Raw genomic sequence first — 16,956 nt, forward strand, 5'->3', positions numbered from 1 at the left:
CCACTTTTCTACTTGCTGAGTCTCCATCAGGTCGACAGGACCGTAGGCCCCGTACCGAGCGCCCTTCAGGCAGCTGGACTTCACAGCTCCTTTCCGCTCTGTTCATTAAAAACCACCGCCGCCGCCGCGGCTGGGCTAACCCAGGGCGGCCTCCTCCGCAGCAGGGCCGCACTCCCTTTGATGTGAGATGGGTTCTGAGAGCTAGCCGGGTTCATTTCCTGCGCCTCCAGCCGGCTCCATCATTGGCAGCATACGCTCACCATGGTAACGCTCCGGCCTCTTTTTGGAAACCCTCTTGTCTCCTCGCTTAAAACTATTCAGAGGAGATCTATCCAAGTCCATCAATTAAAAGGCACTTATGAAACACCTTTTCCAAAGTTAAAACATCCATAAGAAGAAGCCATTAAAAGCAGATTCGACCTTGTGTTTCCCTGAGACACTTGCTAAATTAGGTTAAACATTTAGCTTGAAGGAAAAAGGCAAGCCACACTTAGAACAAGAAAAGGTCAGAACGCCACCCCGCTGCGAGCCCTGACACAAAGGGTTGGGACCGGAGGCTGTGTTTTTCAGGGAACGGGCACATGTCTGTGTGTGGCACCCCAAATCATTCTCGCTACTTTATACTCACGCTCCATGAGCTCCGGCTAAGGGGACATTTGCTCTCCTCATTAAAGGAGAGAACACTGGAAGCATTTAAAATAAAATGCCCTGTGATTTGCAAAATCATAAAGGTTTCCAGCGGGCTGAACCACGCTGGAACAAGGAGGAAAAGGAAGGGAACCTCCTGACAAATAAAGGCTTAGCAAGTCCGTATGGATGCTGAGATTTTGTTGTGCTGATTTCACCAAGTAGGATTTGTTTCCTCGTTGCCTTCATTTCCAACTCTATATTTTGCAGCTATCACTTGATGGCGATTTGGAAGCCCAGTGAATTTAATTCAGGGCCATGTTGTCCCGTAAAATATCAGTCTTGTCCAACTCAATGCAGAAACTGTGAGGCCCTAGGATCAGCAGGGTTTATGAGATCAACAAGCTAATGTGCTATCAAGGAGAACCTCGGTTTCTGACTTGAGGCTAGAATTTACAAAAGAAAAGAAAAGAAATTATTTCCTAAGCTTAACTGCACCTGATTTGGAGGGAATGTGAAAGTTTGGGAAGTAAAGGTTCTTAATCCTAGGATTCCGGGCTAGTGAAAGAAAGCTTGGCTAGATAGATAAGATTCTTGTGTTCTTACTAATTATAAAAGCACCTATTATGACAGCCCATAATTGTATAGACATTGCCATTCCATAGGGCAAATTATGTCCACTTAAAGGTAACTATTATCAAAACATAGCACAGCACGGTTATCAAGTACATGCCTATAATCCTGGCTCATTACTCTAGCATTAAAAGAGGTTAAATGAGGGCCAGGCTTGGTGGCCTAGCGGTTCAGCTCGGCACGCCCGTCTTCAGTGGCCCGGGTTGGGTTCCCGGGTGCGGATGTACACCACTCATCGGTAATGCTGTGGCAGCAACCCCCATGCAAAATAGAGGAAGATTGGCAATAGATGTTAGCTTAGGGTGAATCTTCCTCAGCAAAAAAAAAAAAAAATGGGGGGGGTTAAATGAGCATTCAGGAAATCTCTTGTTAGGGGGAGCCAGAGGTAGTTCGAACATTCCAGACCCACAGTGAAGAATACCATCTCAAAAACACAAACCCATATGGGTAAATCAGGGACGGAATTTAGTCGGTCAAGTCTAACAGCTTAATCTGATGTTACTCATTACACACACACACCCGCCCTCTCCCAAAACAAACAGGACTCTCCCAGGTTACTCACCGAGACCACCCTGACAAATGTCTGTGCGCGTGGCTCCACCAACGATAAACTGAGGGCTGGAACACAGTTCCTGAAAGCAATTTGGAACAAAACACAAGTCACAAGAGGATGCCCAGCGATGGCGGCAGCCAGGGTAAAGGAACTTGAGAGTCATTGAATTCAGACCTGGAAGAAACCTAAGAGATCATCTACTGTGCATAGCTCATGTTATTGCTGGGGACTCTGACGCCCAGAGAAGGGAGGACACCTGCCCACAGTCACACAGCCATGGGGTGACAGAGCAGGAGCTGGAGCCCATGGCCCCAAAGTGACCAGTAATTTTAAGGCTATGCATACTGTATGGGTGTGTGGGTGTGAGAAGGGGGCGGGGCGGAGAAAGGCAAAGTCTGAGATAATAAGGTGATGAAATATGATCTCACCCATTCAGACAACACCCTTATTTACAGAGAGAAGATTAGGATAATGGTTAGCACTCTACAAAATGCTACACACTCTGTAGACACTCACTAAATACTCAACTAAATGATGATGAGCCCATGTGCTGATGGAGACACCAAAGTGCCATATGCAGAGAGAGCTCACCTCTGGGATGTTCACATATCTGTGCTTCCTCCCCTCGCTGGCCCTGTGTTTCCCTGAGACACGTGCTAAATTAGGTTAAACATTCAGCGTGAAGATGCCCTCTGCCCACAGGCAACCTCACCACCCTGGTGCGCTATTGGGGCCCAAGAAGGCATTCCTCAGGTATTCCTTCTTTCTTTGTTTACCCAGCAAGGATTTATTGGGTGCCCATTCTAGACACCGTGCTATTTGCACCATGGCAGGCAGAGGAGAGAGGGGAGCGTGGTGAAATGAAGAAAGGAAAACACGTGGTTCTTGGCCTCAAAGAGCTTTCAATCTACGTGGGAATCCAAACCATTCACGAAAAAATCAGAGAAAAGGCCGAATGCCTAATGATGGAATGTGAACTACATACGCAAAGGGAGAAAAATGAGAAATGCCCCCTAGAGATTATGTATGGAAGACTTAGATGGACATTACAAAGACAGTGTTTAGGAGCAGACGATGGATTGGTTCCCGAAGGAGGGGTGGGTGGGCCCAGCCACCACGCCAGCTGTAAGAGGGAAAGGGTGGGACCTCCGGACAAAAGAGGTAAACCCACATTTCACCAGAGTCCTCCTGGGATTTATTACATCAAGGACCGTCTGGCCACAAAGAGCGAGAAGCATTTCCATCGTACTCCATAGAGATGAAGAAATGGTGGTTCAAAAAAAACAAGGAAGCCAGAGGATGAGCTAAAGACAGACACCAGGGGACGTGAACTGGGATTCTGGGGTTTGCTGTATGACATGGAGCCTTCCAAGCGGCAGCCCTACAACCCTATATAAAGCTGCCAGACCCTGCCAAAATGGGAGGAAACGGTGCCTTTGGGCTGGCTTTTTTTTCCTTCCAAGTATTAAAAAAAATTCATTAACTTGTTTTTTATTGAAAAAGTAATACATGCACATGGATAAAAAAAATCTAACAGTAAATAATGCTGTAAGACAAAAAGTTCCTTCCACTTCAGATCCTTCACTGTTAACATATCTCGTGTGTCCTCCAGAAACTGTCTTTGCATATAAAAGCACATCTACACATATATCCATTTTTTATCACACATGTCTTGTGCATCTTTCTTAGCACCTATAGAGCTTTGAAATTTCACTATAAGTATCATGAGTTATTTAGCCAGTCCTGTAGTGATGGATCTTTGGCTCCATTTCCATTTGTTTGTTTATTTGTTTCAATCTTCTGCAATCTCTAGTGGTAATTTCAAGAGAGAAGCGTCATTAGCCAAACTAGGTGTTCTAAAAGTGGGCAGCTGCAAATTCTAATCCCAAGTGCTCAAGAGCTCCCAGTCTCCAGCCTGTCACCTCTTGGTGAACATTCATTGAAAAATTAATAAATAAAAAGGGAGGGACAAAAAATTTTTAATTTAAAATTTGTTTTAAGAAAGGAAGAAAGAGGTTGCATCATTGAGAAGGAAAGGAGGAGAGCGCATCCTACAGGGGTATGGCAGAATCTGCCCCCTTAAAGACCCTCTTGAAATAGTCCCCTGTTTCTCATCACCCATCCATCCACCTGTCTCCTGAAGTCTGGCCTCTACCTGCACAGCTCCATGGAACTCCTGCCACCTAAGTCACAGTAGTCACAGATGGAGCACTATTCGATGCCAGTCTAACTTCTCCTTAACATTTGATACTACTGTCTAGTCTCCCCTTCTGAAAACTCTCCTCTCTTGGCTTCTGCATCTTTACTCATTCCTCTCTAAATACGCCTTCTCATTCTCCTTCAAGGGTCCCTCTGTTCACCCCTAAGAATCAGGGAACCCTGGGGCCAGTCCTTAACCCCCTGCAATGACCCCATTTCATACAGCAATAACATGCCCTACGCATTCTCTCTTGGTGACATCATCCAAACCCATGGCTTCAACTCCTAACATTAGAATATGATGATGCTTCCAAAATCACCCCGCTGAGCTGTGTATTCAATTACCTGTGTCACACTGTTCATGGGATATAAGCTCATTAGACTCATATCTAATAGATCTACCAAGTTCTGCTAAAATTTTAGTTTGGTTTGGAAGACAGAGTGGTTTGCAAAGGCTAGAGACAAATTAAAGTGTTATAAACAGAATGGTTATAACAGAACCACATTCCTAAGTGGTTTGTGGAATGTTCATTTTGCTACATGTTATTTATTAGCATAATTCCAAATGCACCCCTTCCAAGAAAAAACAACCAAGAAATGCCATGGCTAAAATGTTGTATGAATCTTTCAGGGGCCACAAAAGGTCCTCAGCTTTGCAAGGAGATTGCATCGCAGCATTATGCCTCAAGAGCATTCCCGAAGTCTTCTCTCCATTGCTCTCTAATAGAGCACAGATCAGAGATACAGAGTAATTTGGCTGCCAAAGAGGTTTAAAGAGGCAGACCTCTGTGAAAAGGCAGGCTCCCACCTCCCACACTTGGGACACTATTTTTTTCTTCCTTAATAACAATCATGTCTTTTTAGTAATAATGTTTACTATTACTCGGGTAGAGATCTCAAAACACTCCGTCACACAAATTACTCAAGCCTCGTATCAGCCTCTGACGAATGGGCACAAGAGAAACAGGCATCAGTAAGGAATCCAAGGTAGGAAGTGACTTAAACCGCACACTCTCAGTGACGATGGCAACTTGGAAACATCGCTCCCCAGGGCATTCGCCCATGTTTGACAGTCTATGTTTGGCATTTCAGAGCTCTGGCCATGCACTTTTGGGAAACCCAGTGATGCTGCCATCTTCATCGTCATCACCGTCAAGGATGGCCACATCATTCAGCCCAGCACTCCTGTCCCTCTAGGATCTGGCCCCATTTGATGTTTCCAGCCTCATCTCTGTTTCTCACAGTGTTCTCCCTCCTCTAATGACAATGGACCATGCCTCTTTCTGGATAAGCTTGCTCTGAATATACTTCCACAACCTTCTACAGCCTTTGCTCACACCTGTGCCTTCTCCATGGTCTCTATCATGACCCTGTTCTTCCAAGCCCAGCATGAATGTCTGCAGTAATTAACCTGCCCCAATTCCACAGTCAAATTTACTTGCTTCTTCCCCTGAACTCCCAGACATCTTGTTCATATTTGTATTTCACCCTCTGGACATTCTGTCTTGTGATAACAGCTAGAGACAGCTCCTCGTATCAAGTATTTATTATGGACCAGCCACTGCATTCAACCCATTCTCACATTCAAGCCTCCCAATAACCCAATGAGGTAGGTAATATTATTATTCCCATTTTATAGATGAGGAAACTGAGTCCCGGGGAAGTTAGTTACTTACCCATGGCCAGACGGGTAAATGACAGAGAGGGAACCAGAATCCGGATCCACCTGATGCCCAGGCCCAAGCTCTTAGCCACTCTGCTGCCTGTCAGTTGTCCACTTGCCCCTCTCCCCGACTAGCTAACGCTCCACGAAGGCTCTGCCCTAGCACCTGCACGTGACCAGCACTCAGTAAGTCAAGGCTGAACTGAAAACTTCAAATTCATGAATCCACGAAGCAGCAGCTAGAAAAAGAGTGGAAGCCCCAACCCGAGCCACCTCTCCTTCATCCTTATCCGACTTCCCAACAATTCAACCTGTCTATACTACTCTTAACGTGGGTTGGCTGTTTCACAGGTCCTTACTGTGCACCTGACATCGCCCCACTTCTCTCTATTTCTCCTTAGGATCAAGAAACTGGTGAATTGCCAAAAATTGGACAGAGACAAATATCACTGACTGGGCCACACTAGGGCCCGCACACACTGAACATCCTTCAAACCACAGGGGCCTGGGCTGGGCATCGACTCAGCACAGTGGGGAAGCCGGGACATGAGAACGCAGAGAAGCAGCAGCTAACAGCACCCCCTGGTCTTACACGGCCAGCTACCTTGTTTGTGATAGGATTGCTGCTCGTCCCCGACACTAGTGGGAAACAACGCCTTAGGGTCGTGAGTAGCCAAACGTTTACCCTGAGAACCCAAGCTTGACCTTGAGATCTTCGAATTTGGGCAAAATCTGTCTTCCAACCCTTGGACCAAGAGCCCAAGCAAATCTTTCACTCAGCAGCTTCAAAATAGGCAGAAACACCCAGCAGGGGCAGGATGTCAAATTTTATGATTTCAGAAAACATCTAAGTACCAAGATCTATTTATTATTGAGAGGGTAAAAACATACATGCAGATGTAGTTAGCCCATCCCATTACCTTTCTCCCAAAGGCAGGTAAAAATTAACATCTTTGTAGGAACCAGGATCATAAAAGCCACATCTGGGCAGTTGACTTAAAGCCCCGAAGACTAAGAAAGTAAGAAGTCATCCTAAAAGCAGCAAGCGAAACAAAAAAGCAAACAATCCAATTTAAAAATGGGCAAAGGACTTAAACAGGCATTTCTCCAAAGAAGATATACCAATGGTCAATGAGCACATGAAAAGACGCTCAACATCACTAATCATTAGGGAAATGCAAACCAAAACCACAATGAGATACCACCTCACACCCATTAGGATGGCCACTATCAAAAAACAGAAAATAACAAGCGTTGGTAAGGATGTGGAGAAATTGGAACCCTTGTGCACTGTTGATGGGAATGTAAAATGGTTCAGTGGTTATGAAAAACGATATGGCGGTTCCTCAAAAAAATCAAAAATAGGGGCCAGCTCAGTGGCAAGCGGTTAAGTGCGCGCACTCCACTGCAGCGGCCCGGGGTTCGCCAGTTCGGATCCCAGGCGCACACCGACGTGCTGCTTGTCAAGCCATGCTATGGCGGCGTCCCATATAAAATAGAGGAAGATGGGCACTGAACTGTACACTTAAAAATGATTAAGATGGTAAATTTTATGTTATGTGTATTTTACCACAATGAGAGAAAGAAAGAAGAAAGGAAGGGAGGGAGGGAGAGAGAGACAGGGACAGAGAAAGAAGGGAGGAAGGGAGGAGGGAGGGAGGGGAGAGGAAGGGAGGGAAGAAAGTAGCAAGTGAACTCATTACTGCACCTCATTTATGGATAACCCAACCATCTTTCAGGCCCTGAGAGGCTCTTGAGAGAAAGAAATGAAGCATTTAGGAACAGTCTGATTTTCCCAGGTTCCAAGGCACGTCCCTGATAGAGATAAAATCAGGGTCATTACTGCCTCAGGAGTCTATTTAATAATCTGTAAGATCTTAGAGAATAAAACTGTGTCCTGTAATGTACCTTGCAATGTGTGAGCACAGCCTGGCCAAAGACAGCCGTGTGACAATTCCTCACTGACAATGGAGGATGGAAAGGGTAGATTTTGACAAGCATTATTTATTCACCTGAAAACTCCAAATAATGGGAGTACTTCAATTCCACATTAATCAGGCTCTAGCACCTCATCCTCTGGATTTTATAGCATTCTGTTGACAGGCACAATCAGCACACCCAGTCTAAAGCTACCATATTTACGTGGACAGTGGGGCCAGGTGAAGACGCAGTCTGAGAGGGGGAACAGGCAACGTGGTTGAGGAGGTAAGGGCTTTAAGAATTTCAAACAAAGGAGAAAAACGAGGCAAAGGTTAACTGACACTTGACTTTGGTCACAAAGTGAAATCTCTTCCCCCCATTTCCATCTCCCCCCGCCCCCAAGCCCCTTGGGGTCCTTCAATCCTGCTAGAATGCATCCTCCTCCCTAAGTCTTTCCATCAACGGGTCCTAACATCCCAGGTTCCCACACCCATGGTTCATGCCTCTGTTGAGTACGTCCTTCATCCTGCCCAGGGTGTCAGTCCTTTATTCACGTGTCTGTCTCCCCATAATCTCCATCAGAGCTGAGACCCCAGCTCCTGCCTCAGTTTCTCCCCGACCACCTTCCTAAACAGGGCACAGCCAACACCTGACACAGAACAGGGCCTGGAAAACTGTTGAAATGAAACGTGGCTGTCAACTCTCGACATTAGAATACAAAAGTGTGATTCCCAACCTTGATTTTGCCAACATCCCAGGGTAACCCCATAAGTTTTGGAGGGGGATGGGAAGATGGGCCATGGTGGGCAGGAGGGAGGCAGGGCACAGGAGTCATTCTCAGAGATGGAAACTGCTGTGCCAAATTGAGAGGATGAAAACAGAGGGGTTGAGAGAGCTGGAGCTAAATGATGATTTTGACCATGTCCAAAGAATTATTCTCTCCTTATCCTCCCTTTTCAACCACTGCCAAGAAAACAGGTACCATGACTCGATTTTCCCATTGTGGTCTAGAAAATAAAGGCACCCTGGTCAAAGACCACTGAGTGCGCTCTCTTGTGAGACCTTTTCTGTGGCAGACACTGATCAGAGCTCTTCGTACGATCATCTCACTTCTCACAACCACTCTGCGCGGGGAGGTTAAATCGCTTGACGGGATCACAGAGCAGCAAGTCATAGGGCTAGATTTGGGGAGGACTGTTCTCCATCCCCTGCCCTGGAGCTTTGGGTGGCATCAATGACAGCACCTAGGAGCCCCTGACTTCCACCTGCGTTCACAGACCCACAGCCCCCACCTCTCCACTCACCAGCTCTGAGAGAACAATGACAATTCATGACCTTAAACACCTTGCACCTTTCACATCCACCCCAGGACTGCTTACATCCAGCACTGATCTGTTGCATTGTGTGCTGGCCCAGGACGCAATAATACAACAACTACCACGTATTCTGCGCCTATTACGTGCCAGTCACTACGCTCTGTGTTTCATCTCTAGTCCTCGTACCAACCTGAAAAGTAAGGTGCCAGTAAGCCCATTTTACAGATGAGAAAACTGAGGTTCACAGAGGTTATCTGTCCGAGGCCACACGGACAGAGCCAGGATTCAGATCTAATTTATCTGGTTCCGAAGCCCAAGCTGCTCTTCCCTCTGTACCTCACTGCCTCCAAAAAGATTTTTTAAAGGCGGTGGGAGGTTGTTCTAGAATATGAGATCCAGGAACTTGGGATCTAGAGCCATGACATCTCCCTCAACTACTTCTGACCAGAAGTGAGGGCCCTCCATCCCGGATGACACCCAAAAGCAAGCCCATCTCCTTACCGTGGGCCGCTTCCAGACAATGCCTTGAGTTTGGGGGGAGCCTGGTCCAAGATCCTTGTAGCCCAAGGCTGACGGGCATGCTGGGAACTCCGGGTCCTTGAACAGGACCCCTGAGTCCAAGCACTGTTGCCTCAGGGTCTCGAAGTCCTGGCCCAAGTACTTCACGGCTTTCTGGTTGGAGCCAAGACCTTCCGCTGCCGCCCGCTGCTTGGACACTCCGGCCACCAGGGCTGCCATGGCCGTGGGCTCCGTGGGGTAGACAGGAGGGCAGAGCTGCTCTGTGCTCTGAGACCTGCCCCACAGGGCGGGAGCTATAAGGCAGCATGGAGGGGAGGCGGAGCAGGTAAACATTTCACCCGAGGCCCTGCTCCCAAGGGAGGCTGAGTCACGGCCAGGAGCAAATATGTACCCAAGGTACAAATCAATCTGCACCTCCTTCCCCTCCTGCCTTTCAGCAGACACTTCGGAGGCTGGGAACCTTCTAAGGCCCCTCCTGGGCCATTAACCTAAGAAATCCATTAGGATCACAGCCATCCCCACCACTCTGAAAGACCTTCCTGCCTCCCATTGGCCCCACTGGCTGAGATGAGCAGGCCTATCTCGCAGTTTGAGGCAAGTATCCACCAAGGAGTTGGAGAAGTGGTTCTGAGCATGAGGAGGGCAGCGGTTACAGAGGTTTTCTTTCCTTCCAGAAAAGTTTAGGTCCACATTTGCTGGGAAGACAAAATATCAGAGACAGGCGATTCACAGAGTGGATCAGCCTCAGTGGAGGCTGTTCCAGTGACGAATGAAGGTTTTGGCCACTGACTGTGGTCGTTTCTATCTCAGCTGCACCAGTAATTAGCTCTGTCACCTTGGGCAAGTTATTTAACCTCTCTTCCCCCTAATTTTCTCATCTATAAAATGGAAGATAATAGCAGGACCTACCTCATAGGGTTGTTTGGAAGAGTGATGAGGTGGTACGTGTAATTTGCTTTGAATGGTACTAAGAAGCAATTGGTACATCAGCTTTCATGATTCCTAGGAACCAGGACCAGAAAGAGAAGACCTGGGAATCAGGAGTCGTGGGTTCTAATCTCAGAAGTGAAATGGGCTCTGTGACCTTGGATTAACCAATTTTCTCAGAGCTCCAGAACCCAGGCCTGTTCTACCCAAAGGATGTGGACCACATCAGTGATTTCTGAATTTCAGTGTGTGTGGCAGGCTGGAAAATGGTCCCCCAAAGATGTTAAGTCCTAATCTCTGGAACCTGTATATAGTACCTTATTTGGAAAAAGGATTTTTGCAGATTAAGTTAAATTAAAGATCTTGAAAGGGGAAGATTATCGTGGCCTTAAATGCAATCACAAGTGTCCTCATAAGACGGAGGCAGAGTGAGATCTGACAACAGACAAACAAGGAGAGGGCGGTGTGTCCACAGAGGCGGAGATTGGAATGATGCTGCCACAGGCCCAGGAATGCCGGCAGCCACCGGAAGCTGGAAGAGGCAAAGAACAAATTCTCCCCCAGAGCCTATGGGGGGCATGTGGCCTTGCCCACACCCTAGTTTCAGCCCAGTGAAACTGATTTTGGACTTCTGGCCTTCCAAATTGTGAGAGAATATATTCTGTTGCCTTAAGCCACCACGTTTGTGGTAATTTTTTACAGCAGCCACAGGAAACTAATAGTGTGTGTAAGAATCCCCAGGAGCACTTCTTAAATGCTGATTCCCTGAGGGCCTACTGTCACCCAGGGAAGTCCCTAAAACATTTTCCATGTCTAATGCTTTGTTCCTAAGTTGTACTTGCTTATAGGAACCACGGCAGAACGCTGCCAGAGGGCCAAACCACAGAACAGGTCCAAACCAGACAGGTCCAAGATGGCAATGGAGTGCTGTGTGCAAAAGGAAACGTGTGCAAAAGGTGCCGTGTGCAAGAAGGGAAGATCTGTGCATGCCCCAAATGCCCCCGCACCAAGCAGTGATGTGGAGACCCCGCCCTCTTCACATCCCATAAGACCCGGCTCACCTTCCCTTCAGGGAGGTGTTTTAGAGCACGAGCTCTGCCTCCTCTGCCTCCTCCATTCATTGATCAACGAATAACATTTCTGCTCTGCTATTCCCAACCCAGTCTCATTCTATTGGTGCAAACAGCTCTGGGCCAAAGGACCCACTTGTGAGTCGCCGGTCCCTTAGGGTTCAGTGACCTTACCACTGTTCCTCCCTCCCCAAAAAGGTCTGACTCAGTGGTCTGAGGTAGGACCAGGAGTCTGAAGTTTTTAAACTATGATCCCAGAGATGATGCCAATGGAGGGGTCCACAGACCACATCCCAAGAAGCTCTGGACCCACTGACCTCTGAGGCCCCCCAGCTCTGACCTCAGCCAGTGACAGCCTATGTGTAAAGCACTTAGCTAGGTGGGCAGGTCCGGCAAGCAGAAAGAAGGGTCTGCTTCCCAGGCATCCAGGATAAAAAAATGTGGTTTTTCAGGTTTCACCAGAAATTCAAGGCCAAAATGACCTTCAGAGGCTCAAGCCAGCATCAGAAGACTTGGCCATGGCCCTCACCCCTCTGGGAGCCCTTCCTGCATTTCTTGGCACCATTGTCCTTGATTCAACATCTGCCCTGCAACTAAGCTCATCCAGGGTTCACAGTGACATTTCACCAGCCCCCAAAGTTGACCCTGGTCTCACTTGGGTGGCCCTTTAAAACCAGAACCACAACTCCATTCAATCAACACAGAATCCTCTCAGGCACATTGGATTCCTGGAGAAATCTAGCAACTCTGTGTGGGAAAGGAAAGGAAAAACATAAATATTTTTACTTTTGAATCTACTGCCTAATTATCTGAGGCCTGGGATTGATGCTCAGGAGCAGTCTTACTCTACTCAGAGTGGCCATTTCAAACACAAATCTGACCATGTCACTTCCAAGCGTAACACCCCCAATGGCTGCCCATTCCTCTTGGGGGGATGGGTCTGCACAGCCAAAAGACCCTAAGCAGATCCGCCCTTCCCTGCCTCTCCACCTCCTCCCTCCTCTCCCACGCTCCCCTCTCTCTCTGCTCTCTACCTCCTGGCTTCCTTTCAGGTCCTGGAAGGTCTGCTGTGTCCCACATCAGAACTTTGCACCTGCTGTGCCCTCTGCCGGAAATGCTCTTTTCCCCACTTCCCACCCCCCGCTCATCCTTCAGACCCCGAGTGCCCCAGGGAAGGCTTTCTGAACCCCCCTATACAAGCCATCCCCGTCTTATATGCTTCCATAGCAATCTGCAATGCCCCGCCCAGCAATCGTTTAATTAATGCCGCTCCACCCCACCAGGCTCTGATCGCCACAAGGACGATTGTCTGTGTTGGTTTTGCTCATTGCTGTATCATCCAAGCTTAGAAAGGCTCCCCGTGCATAGTAGGGACTGAACAAATGCTTGTTGAATGAATAAACACCCATGGGTATAAGACACCCAGTGGTTGGATATATGCACACCAGGTACAATGGACCTGACACCTTCAGGAAAGGTCATTAGTTAATTGACAGGATCTGATGGGATTGTTTTCTCTGGCTCCGTTCTCCCCCATGCCTCCCAGGAACATTCCCTTTCGAGTGACTGAAATGAACAAGCCCTGCCTCCATCCAATCGCAGAGTAAGCGCAGCTGGTAATCTTCCTTCTCCATAAGGGACTCCTTTGGGGTTAGCAATCTCCTTCCCACCCCACCTGCCTAAATCACCTCCCTCGTCACATCCAGAGGCTGCACAAACAAACCATTCCTCATCCAGGCAGACAGGTCTGAGCCGCTGCGAATGGAGCCTTCATTTACAGAGTCACGAAAAGAGAAGCGAAGGGAGGCAGGAGCCGTCCCTGCTCACCAGCCCCTCCTGAGCAGACAGCGAACATCTCCTTGTTATCCAGCAGGCGCCCAGGAGGAAGCAGCCTGCGCCCACTGGCTCTGTCAACCTGGACTGATGTCTCCCCAGCCTCACGCCCAGATATCCACAAGAGCCAAGACCAGCATCCTTGCAGGAAGCCCAGGATCCATTACAGAGGCTGATGAGGCTGAGCAGAAACACGCCTGGCGGCACCTACATAATGAGAACTCTTCTCGCAAACGGCGCAGGTAAACGCTGCTCCCTCCGGTGTGCACACCAGCCAAGCCACAGCGCTGAGCTTATCCACCGATGGCTCCTCCTCGGCTGCAAGGACCAAGGCTGTGTTGTCCCCGCCGCAAGGAAGATAAACCACCCAAGGGCCCAAGTATGCTTTTCAGACAATTGAAGTTTGCAAAGCTTGTTGTCGCGCATAACTATATGGGAAAGGGATGAGTGGAGGCTGGCGGCAGCCTTCTCTCTCCTGGGCCTTCCCATTTCGGAATTCTAAGGCAAGCAGGGACTAAAGCCAATGTCAAGAGTGTTGCAGAGTTCTCATACATTGCCGATGGGAACGCAACATGGTGCAGCCACTTTGGAAATAGTCCGGCAGTTCCTCAAAATGCTAAACACCAAGTTACATAGTAACTCCAAGAAACATTCCACTCCAGGGAACCGAAAGAGAATTGAAAACCTAAGTCCACACAAACACTTGTGCTTGAATGCTCATAACAGCATTATTCATAACAACGAAAAAGTAGAAACAACCCAAATGTCATCAACAGATCAATGGATAAACAATACATGGTATACTCATGCAACTGAATATTATCCAGCCATAGAAAGGAATTAAGTACTGACACAAGCTACAACATGGATGACCCTTGAAAACATTATGCTAAGTGAAAGAAGGCAGTCACAAAGAAGGCAGTCACAAAAAAATACATGTTATCTGGTTCCAGTTATATGAAATATCCAGAATAGGCAAATCCATAGAAACAGAAAGTAGATCATCGGTTGCCAGGGATTGGGAAGAGAGGGGAATTGGGATTGACTACAAATAGGTAAGAGGTTTCCTTTTGGGGTGATGAAAATTTTCTGGAATTAGATAATGGTGATAGTTGCACAACATAGTGAATTTACTAAAAATCACAGAAATGTATACTTTTTTTTTTTTTTAATTTTTTGTGAGGAAGATCAGCCCCGAGCTAACATCCATGCTAATCCTCCTCTTTTTGCTGAGGAAGACCGGCTCTGAGCTAACATCTATTGCCAATCCTCCTCCTTTTTCCCCCCAAAGCCCCAGTAGACAGTTGTATGTCATAGCTGCACATCCTTCTAGTTGCTGTATGTGGGACACGGCCTCAGCATGGCCAGAGAAGCGGTGCGTCGGTGCGCGCCCGGGATCCGAACCCAGGCCACCAGTAGCGGAGTGCACGCACTTAACCACTAAGCCACGGGGCCAGCCCCAGAAATGTATACTTTAAAATGGTGAGTTTTATATTATGTGAATTATATCACAATAAAAAATTAATAATTAAAGAAAATAGTATTACAGAGAAGAAGGCATGTTATGATCCAAGCGTTCATTAGTGGTCTCTAATGAAAAGATTGGTTCCTTTTCTAAGGAAAAGATTGGTTCCCTATCTGCCCAGGACAGCAAGTGTCCCATCATGCCAAAGAGTGCCAGAGCTGTCAGACCAAACCCTGTCTAACCAGCCCCGAGAAAACAGAAGGCTGGATGGGTCAGGAGTGTGGGCTCATCCCTCTCCAGGTCTGTGGGATCACTCTTCATGTCTTGGGATCACACACCACCCGAGGCCCTCATCCCTGGCAGGAAAGGGTCCAATCAAGCCCAGCTGGGATGCCAGCTGAGACTGCCCCACAGTGGCCAACCCAGATCCTGCTGACCCAGTATGACTAACGCTGTAAAAACTTACATTCCAATAGAATGTTAGGTCTATGTAGCACTTGCAAGTCCATGGCTGATTAGAAACTCACAGCAAGTCTATAAGTAGGTCGAATTGTCAGGCTAGCCCAAGGTCACTCACATGGCAAACTTGAGCCCAAGTCTTCTGATTTTAAATTCCATGTTCTTTCTACAACACAGGACCTACACTGCCTACCAGGGGGAAGCCCTGATCTGGGCGATAGGCCATGAGGCACGATGCCTGAAAGGAAGAAGTCCATTGACTCATTCAGCCCTCCCACCCATAAGCCCTCTCCATGCCACACTATGCCAGGCAGAGGAAGATGCTGGGTAGAAGGATGAAAGGACAAATAAACACCATCCCTGCCCGCAAGGAACTTCAATGCCATAGGAAAGACAAAGCAACACACAAAGAAAGGAGTAGTCAGTTCTGAGAGGATGGATGATAAGGAAGGCTTCATGGAGGAGGTGGCATTTCACTTGGATCCTGAAGAATAAAAGACTTGAAGGATGATTAGGATTTTGAAAGAGGGCAAGTGAGAAAGGAGTGTTTGAGACTAGAGGAGGAGGATGAGTAATGGCAGGAAGGAATATCAGTGATCCAGGGTGGCTGGAGTGGGGGATGAGGGGATGGGCAAGATGAAAGAACATGTAGGGGCTTTGAGAGTGGAATTTTTCTCTAAGGTTAAGAGGCAGTTGCTGTAAATGAAGCAAGAATTGATGACAGCCTAAATAGGGGGGTGGCAGTGGGGCTGGGCAGGTGGGAATACGAATTCCCAAGCTTCCCTCCTGGGAGTCCAGGAGTGGCCAGGAGGGGTGAATGGGAAGGGAAGACACAGCCAGGATCCACCGAGCACTGGCACTCCCAGAGACCTCATCCCACCCACCCCTGGGGCTGTAACAGTCCAGGACTGAGATTTTGTAAATAGAAGAGACTTGTGATTTCCTCTAAAAGGAAACCACTTCCTAGAAAAGAAAAAGCTGGGAAACAAAGCTAGGGATTCTCCTGACCTGGTCTGTTTTAGAAAACAAGGCCAAGGAAGGCAGCAATTGTGCACATCTGGAGTTCATCATGCAGTCCTTCTCACAGTGCCTCATGGGATTGGGGGCTCATTAAGAATACTGAGATTGCGGGCCCCGTGGCTTAGAGGTTAAGTGCCTGCACTCCGCTGCTGGTGGCCCGGGTTCGGATCCCGGGCGTGCACCGACGTACTGCTTCTCCCGCCATGCTAAGGCCGCGTCCCACATACAGCAACTAGAGGGATGTGCAGCTATGACATACAACTATCTACTGGGGCTTTGGGGGAAAAAAATAAATAAATAAAATCTTTAAAAAAAGATTTTCTTGCTGGGCATATCACCATGTCACACACTTTCTTGCTCTCAGTCCCTGCTGCCAACTGGCCATGGATGTACCTATGTCATCGGTTTTCTCCTTCTCTCCTAGATCATTTCCTTCAGCATACAAACTTGCTTTAATTTCTCCTGTTTCTAACCTTTCTTGACCCCATATCCCTGCCCCATTTCTCTCTTTCTTTTTACAACAAAATTTCATCAAAGAGGTGTGTATACTCATCATCTCTAATTCTCCCCTCCCATTCTCCCTTACCATCCCTCCAGTCAGATATTCAAGGTAAACCATTGGCCAATGACCCTCATGCCCCTGATGTTGCTAAAACCCAGGGTTACTTCTCAGTCCTCATCTTACTTGACCTAAAAGTAGCAATTGGACACAGGTCAATGCTCTTTCCTCCTAGAAACAGAGGTGGGGAGAG

At 47.7% G+C, this 16,956-nt stretch overlaps 1 protein-coding gene across 1 annotated transcript in view; it reads right to left on the reverse strand.

Moving 5' to 3' along the window:
- The window catches only part of CAPN8 (calpain 8), a 68,364-nt gene extending 58,715 nt beyond the window's left edge, over nt 1–9,649 (reverse strand). Inside the window, exons 1-2 of the mRNA XM_087424395.1 lie at nt 9,413–9,649; nt 1,823–1,892 (exon numbers count right to left, since the gene is read on the reverse strand). Of these exons, the coding sequence (XP_087280521.1) occupies nt 1,823–1,892; nt 9,413–9,649 (307 nt within the window). The remainder of the gene's footprint in view (nt 1–1,822; nt 1,893–9,412) is intronic.
- Nucleotides 9,650–16,956: the final 7,307 nt, after the last annotated feature.

The sequence above is a fragment of the Ceratotherium simum genome, chromosome 36 (assembly GCF_057802395.1).
Source record: "Ceratotherium simum simum isolate JZ-2026a chromosome 36, ASM5780239v1, whole genome shotgun sequence".
Taxonomy (NCBI): Eukaryota; Metazoa; Chordata; class Mammalia; order Perissodactyla; family Rhinocerotidae; genus Ceratotherium; species Ceratotherium simum.